A 7,724-nucleotide genomic window follows, 5' to 3' on the forward strand; every position below is an offset into this window, starting at 1 on the left:
GGCTAACAAGACACCAGCTTCTAGCCGATGCTGAAGCAAGAGTAACTTTGGTGAACGAGAATGAGGTAACCTCTTAAGTAATTTCTAGTAGTGAAGCAGTTACAAATCAGGCCATAGCACCCCTTGACAATGCAGCTCGTTCGCCTGTCAACAGTCGATTGTACACCGTCTGCAAATAGTTCTGTTACTTCAGTAAACCAAGCACTTGAATCTGAAAAGCCTCCTACAAAAAAGAAAAAGCCAAATGAACGCAGATGGGAAAAAAGGATATTCCTCCATTTTCTGAGAAGGAATGGGAAGTTCCTTTCTGGCTTCACAACAATGAAAATCACAAGGCATGGTGCTTTTGTACAAGATTTGGTTACCTAGTCCAAGGCTAGGTACCTACCTAGTCCTAGTCATATGAAGGAGCAAATACAGGGAATAAATACCCAGAAGTAGGTGTGGGAGGTTCCGTTGTCCTTAACCTTTTTGAAAAACTTCCTCAGAGACCATACGGGTACAATTTGTATTTTGAAAATTTTTTTACGTCCGTGGTTCTTTTAAAAAAATTAGCAGAGGAAGGTCACAACGCCACAGGCACTATCCATGCCAACCACGTGTAGAAAGCACCACTTTCAGATGTAAAGAGCATGTCAAAGATGCCAAGAGGATCTTTTGATCAAATTACTGAAAAAGATTCCAATGTTACTTTGGTGCGGTACAATGATCACAACGTTGTCACCGTGGCGTCAACAGCATGTGGAGTCGAGCCTGTTGGTAAAGTTCGTCGCTGGAGTGCTGCTGAGAAGAAACATACAAGTGTCAACCAAACATCATGTGTTGTAATGCACAATCAGTATATGGGCGGCGTAGACAGACTCGATGAAAATGTTTCAAAACTGCGAATTGGAGTTCGTGGCAAAAAGTGCTATTGGCAGTTGCTCATGTTTCCAATAAATGTATCGATTAACAATGCCTGGATTCTTTTCCGTTGGACAAATACCTACAAGGACAAACGATTGGATCTTCTTTCTTTTACAAGAGAAATCTCACTGACATACCTCATATCACATTCAACTCGTTTGACATTAGGAAGACCACTTCAAAATGTGTCTGCAGTGGACAAACGAGTCACCAAGGCAGTTCGGTATGACAAAACAAATCATCTTATTTCAAAAGGAGAAAAACAAACAAGATGTGGACAATGCAAAAAGAATACCACAATGAAATGTGTTAAGTGTAATGTTGCACTGCATTCTAAGTGTTTCGTTCTTTTCCTTCAAAAATGAAAGAATTAGTCTTTTGAGAGAAAAATTAACACAGTATTCGTAATCTGTAAATAATTTGTACTGTTAATGTAAACTTTACACATGTTTTAATACAAAAAATTTATTATACATGCTTCTGGTTTATTGTAATTATTGTTTCCACATTTCCTTTCAGTAACCCAAGCTCCAAGATAGAAGTAAGCACTTGCTTACTTAACGTACCCATTCAGGACCGCTGTTCCATTTTTGGAACACACAATATTTCAGAAATAACCTGAGTAATAAAACAAATATTGATGAAAAACACCTTTATAACATCAAAATAATAAAATAAACCTAATATATTTGAAAAAAATTGCTAAAAATTAATTTGGTCCCAAATGGTTTAAACCAACGGTCGAATTTCACATATATCTTTTAATTAGGCCAGTGAACATATAACAGTTTGGATAAAATTGGTGAGTCTCACATATTTTATTTAGATGTCTCACGACTTTCTATCTGTTGAAAATAGTATTATTTATGTGTTAGGTGGTATGGTTGTATGTGTATCAAGTGAACATCATAATCAAATATTAAAATTTTCAGAGAAACATCTATCAATCCATGTCCTCTTATTTTAACTGTAAACACAATCCAGACTGGACAATAGCATTTGTTTCTTCTAGAGAAAATTCCCTTACCAATTTCACTATAAATTAGGTTGTGGGTTGTACAAAGCAAATTGGCTCTCCCATTACGGTACATCGTAGCATGATGGTGTTTATCATATAAGTTACTAACACTACAATAAATAATGCAAATTTTCCACACATATGATACAGTAATATTAATTTTCAGGTATTAATATTTCATTTTATCACTAACCCTCTTTCCTGATCTTGTCATTTTTAGTTTACGGACATGCTTTTGTGAAAGAGTAATTCTCACTGGTATAGAATAAATTATGTTATAGTTAGGAATTAATTTTATTGTTAAATACTGTATATACTATCAACAGGTGGGAACAGATTTAGTAGTTGACCCTCCAAGTACTAGACCACACCACAACTCTTCTGTATTAATAAACGTAATATTCTGACTAAATAAATGATTACAAACCCAAGCATGAGAAAAAGACTGGAGATGTATATTATTCTTATTAAACTAACAAGAAAAGATTAGCTCATTAGACAATTTTGAATAACTAATCAGCACAGTTTCAGTTTCTGACTGCATCTGTGTCTCCTAATCAGTAAATCATCAGTAAGTCAGTAAATCTTGTTCTGCTTGTTGTTTTATTTTTATTTTATCTCAAAAGTTTTGAGAGCAAGAGACGACAAGTGAAGACGTCATACAATGAATGCGGTGTCATGAGCAGGTTAAGTTTGACAGGATAAAAACTCGTTCAATAATACCGGTTTGTTGTTTTGTCAAGAGGATAACATTTAAGGGTACCTATGGTGTGTACTTTTAAGGGTACTCTTTGCATCGTTCCACTATCAGACACACCAAGAATACAGGGAAATGTGATGCAGATGAAAAAGTATTAGGTGTAATTAAGAGCTGGTTTTAGATATATTAAATATGTATAAAATAAAAATAAAAAACATTTTTATTTATAAAAATTAAACAAAGAATACTTTGGTTATTGACACGGTGTTTCAGTTAAAAATGGTTGTATTAAATTGGGAGATCAGGTTTAATAACATATACAAAGAAATTTAGAGTGCAGCCAATAAAATATAGACAAGATAGAGTGCTATTTAAAAAAGCTAAAAAGAGCCATAAATAAATTACTCTATACACTAACCTAATTTATTTAATTAGTTTAATCAAATTTTAATACATTTTTATGATCCCAATTCGAGAATCATAAGCACCCGATATAGCATTCTACCGCAGAGCAAAACTAATTATTTTATACAAGGCAGGACAAATTACTATAAATAAGGCACAAAATTACGTTGTCTTTTAATATATGTGAAAAATCACTTTTTTGAGGTATTATTAATGTACTTGTAATAAGTGCACAAGAGGACTGAAATAAAGTAAGTGTAGGAATTTAATATTACCTAATTTTTGTGATCCTTAATTATGTATAGTTCAACCATAATGAAATACTCCATAGTTTTTACGGGGGAGGATATTTACCATGAATACGCCATTGGACGATAGAAAAAATATTGTAATAGGCTGAAATATTTCAATAGTTTTAGAGACAACCTACCTACACAACATAGCTAATAAAAATAACACAAAGATTTAGAGAGTGGATCAAGATAGAGAAGCGAGTTAATTTAACTGTGGCTAAAACGAGAGTAAGCCCTTCGTGCGTGGCATAACCAATTTCAATTAATTAAAATTTCTGCCTTATATTATTGCTTTTCGTGATGCTTTTGTAACTACTTGTGACACTTTAGGTTAAGTTATCACTCGGATTCTGTTGAGCATTGACTTAATGTTTCATGTAAGATAATATTCATTACAGAGGTAGTTAAAGTCATATGACTTTATCATGCACATTCAAAGATTTTCCTTGTAATATAAAAAATCATTTTTGTTGGTGGACGATTCGTTGTTTTAATAGTTATGATAACTACAAATTCGTAAATTATATAATTTCAAAATCAATGTAATGTAATAAAAATACCACGTAAAGACAAAACAATCAACTCATGCAATTAGTTAATAAGGTAGTTATAACATTCCCTGACCACAATTATTTTTGTTATTTTTTACTAATAAGCATTACAGGATATTAATTCGATAAAAGATTTTTGAAGGAAACAGGATATCTGCGGCCGATTTCCGTTTAGTGATATTTTGCCATAACACTGATTTCTTGTACCACTGATTGATGGAAAATGTCAGGCAAATCCGGTTCTCTCAACAGTTAGTTACCAGATTTTTTAAATAGAACTTACTTTAAGTGTAAGAAAATATTTCGTGAGAAATAGTTTTTTTTTACAACATAGATATTAGCATTATCAATGATAAATGTCTGCAAGTAATACAAAGACATAATTACATTTTTTATTTATAATTTGCAAATTACTTGTCTATTTTCATAATACACTTTAAAAATCATTTCTATAAGTGTTCTTTGTAACATTAGATTGTTTCGCATAAGAGAAAATGCATCAGGTCAGATATTTTACTTGTAATCAGATTGCTGGCTTTATAAAACATAAACAAAATATTTACTACTAATGCACTTTTTCTTTGATGATTCAAGAAAATATACAGTATTTATGTCAAAGAAATTTACGATGAATATAGAAAACTTAGCTAGAAAACCCTCAGACATCACTCGATGGCGACAGATCCAAAATATTATAAACTGAAGCTTCATTTCTGTAATTATAAATACCTATACACTTCTTAATGTATTAATCTATAATCAGTTAAGTAATTTAATTTGTTTTTATCGCAATATCTTAATTAGAGTTCCAATGCAAAACATCTAAATACTCACATTTTGAGTATTAATTAATTAATAATTTCCATTTATAAACCAAATTTCTTTAAGTACACATTTCCATGTTTTAGAATTTATATGAAGAATATGAATGGCATAATAATGCTAATTTAGAGAGAATTAATATATAAGATCGTTTAGTATAAAATCATCTACGGTTGTGACGCACGAATCCAGTTATCATGCCGGTTTGTCATATTGCTTTTGATGCTGCAAAAGCAGTAGTTTATTAACGAAAATGTGCATCATTCTTTTTTTTGTAACACAAATTTCTGGCTTCTTGATATGGTATGTGGTAATACTGTATGTTCACAATTTCAACTTATGTAACAAAATTACCAGCAGGAATAGATTTTCATTTATACGTCGTGGATTTTTTTTTACTAAACATTTAAAATTAGAATTGGTAATATTAGTTACTGTTTAAAGAATGCAAATTATTATGTGCAATATTCAATTGCATGTAAATAATTTGATTGCCTTTATTGAAATGTTGTAGTGCTTCCAGCTGACTTCAATGCTATTACAGCATTTTGATATTTACAGTCACAATTTACCATAGTGAATAACATGACTGTATTAGAAAGTTATGATTACTTTACTACTTTTCCGGTATAAAATGTAGTGAAGAATAGTTTCATAAATTAAATAAATATTTTACAAACATTATTTTAACGAGGCTGTAATATGGATCTAACCTTTCAATTGTGTACTAGTAGTTCTTTTATTTTACTTACTATTTTGCTATGTTCGTCCAATACGGAACTAACCTTTAAATTGGGTATTAGTGGTTGCTTACTTTATTTACTATCTTAATAAATCTATGTTCGTCCAGTACGTACCTAACATTTAAATTGGGTATTAGGGGTTATTTACTTTACTTAATATCCTACTTAATCTATGGCCGTACAATACGGACCTAACCTTTAAATTGTGTGCTTGTAGTTCTTTAATTTTACTTACTATCTTACTAAACCTGTGTTCGTGAAATACGGACCCAACCTTTAAATTGTGTATTACTGGCTGTTTATTTACTATTTTACTAAACCTATGTTAGTGCAATACGGACCCAACCTTAAAATTGTGTATTACTGGCTGTTTATTTACTATTTTACTAAACCTATGTTCGTGAAATACGGACCCAACCTTTAAATTGTGTATTACTGGCTGTTTATATACTATTTTACTAAATAGAGTAATTACTAAATATTGTACGTGCAATACGGACCTAACCTTTAAACCCCACTGACATACATAATCCATAAGAATACAATTTAGACCCCTGGATCGAATCCCTGCTGATTGGGCTCATCTAGGGTATGCGATACGTGTCATTCCTAACAGTAACTGGTTGTGTTGAGAACAGACAAGTCACAATATGAATACAATGTTTTACAATGCTACTAGTTTATTACTCTTGTTTATTTTCGTTAATTTCTAAAGATTAATTTTCAAATAAAGATTTACATATAATTTCTAAGTATGCAGAAACACTGGAACAGCGATGCAAGACGTATTGAAGTAATATAATTCAATGCGACATTTACGTCCCTGGTGTAAGTGCCTATACTACTGTCTATTGTCAATCCAGCTTTGTTACTATTGCGCTCTACTTTATAGCCCTTAAAGTAACATGCTAAGGCCTAAGGCGAATATTTCACTTCCTGAAAAGATCATAGGTACTGTTTTATTGAATCAACATACAACTAACTATAACGTGTTAAATGAAGTTTCAAGAAACAAAAAAATGTTGATCATAAAAATGAGAATTATTTAATAAAATGGTATTGTTTGAAACGTTGTTAATTTAGTTTAGTTTTTACGTAATATTAAGTTAAGGTTTATTTAGATAACTTATAACTAATTCAGTAAAAAAATTGTTATTGCTGTTTGTTTTTTGTACAGGGTAAAATAGATTACTATGATAGATAGTTAGTTATATTACGTAGCTCAGTACTATTTTATTCCAATTCAATATAGTGCAGTATGGATCACACAGAAAACACTAAATGCAGTTGAGTTAAATACGAGTTAACGTAAGATAACTCCTATGTAAATTTTAAGTTACTTCAATGAAATTCTGTCGTAATTCGTATTGGAATTGTTATATTATATATTATATTCTAATTATTGTTAATGGTATATTATATTCTAATAACTAAAATAAAAAGAACATAATTTCATTTTTTTGGTAGAATAGGATTGTTTATTGCAACTCACCGATTTATATATCTTTTTTGGTTAGCTGATAAATTATCATACAGAGAGAATGGGAATGTGGAGAATAAATTTCACTATGTTTGTTTGACAGCTTTGTATTTATTGTCAGCGAGCAGTGTCATCGCACTGATCTCATTCATAGAAAAGTGGTATGAAAAATTTACAGAAATAAACAACATCTTAAAGTTTTACTTAAAGATACGTTTTTCCTCGTATACCTATACAAATTTACATACTGTAAAACCTAGAATTTAATTACTCCCAATTTTCTCTTTTCTTACACAGGTTAATAATATGTGTTATATTGAGGTGAAAAGTTGTGACAATCTAAATGTCTCTAATGTCAAAACTATACACAAAGTGAATTTTCGCCATGGCAGACATGTTGGACCTCCTCTGACGGGTGTGGACTCTATATTCCAGGAGGTCTGTTACATAGTGTCAGCGTTCAGGACGCTGCACTAAATAGTAGGTAAATTGTAACTAGAATTCAGCATTCGTATTGAATCCATTCTTCCCACTGTACAAACGTAATATATAGTGTAAAGTAAGAGAATGAAATACAAAAGTGTATGCTTACGTGGAACTCGTTATTATTCTGTACAATCTTTGAGCTTATATTGTCTCAACCATTCATTACTAAATGAATTACTCAACTGTGGCCAACATTGAATCTCACGAGCTCACTCAGTACAAATTAAATTTTTTGAGAAACTTTTAAGCTAAGTTTTACTGGTATGATTATCTTTGGCCAAAAACGATATTACTTCTTTTTCAATGTAGCCGTAAAAAAT

General features: G+C 31.2%; 1 protein-coding gene across 1 annotated transcript; it reads left to right on the plus strand.

The window, feature by feature from the left end:
• Positions 1-641: 641 nt before the first annotated feature.
• Positions 642-7,395, plus strand: LOC124363640 (piggyBac transposable element-derived protein 3-like). The gene is made up of 2 exons (XM_046818900.1): positions 642-1,129; positions 7,311-7,395. The coding sequence occupies exons 1-2, from the start codon at positions 642-644 to the stop codon at positions 7,393-7,395; spliced, it is 573 nt and encodes a 190-aa protein (XP_046674856.1).
• The last annotated feature ends 329 nt before the right edge of the window (positions 7,396-7,724 follow it).

This window comes from Homalodisca vitripennis, chromosome 5 (assembly GCF_021130785.1).
Source record: "Homalodisca vitripennis isolate AUS2020 chromosome 5, UT_GWSS_2.1, whole genome shotgun sequence".
In the NCBI taxonomy this organism is placed as follows: domain Eukaryota; kingdom Metazoa; phylum Arthropoda; class Insecta; order Hemiptera; family Cicadellidae; genus Homalodisca; species Homalodisca vitripennis.

Coding starts and splice junctions, on each gene's coding strand:
- LOC124363640 (XM_046818900.1), top strand. CDS start 642: ATGCCAAGAGGATCTTTTGATCAAATTACTGAAAAAGATTCCAATGTT. Junction 1,130..7,310: donor CGAGTCACCAAGGCAGTTCG/GTATGACAAAAC, acceptor TCGCCATGGCAG/ACATGTTGGACCTCCTCTGA.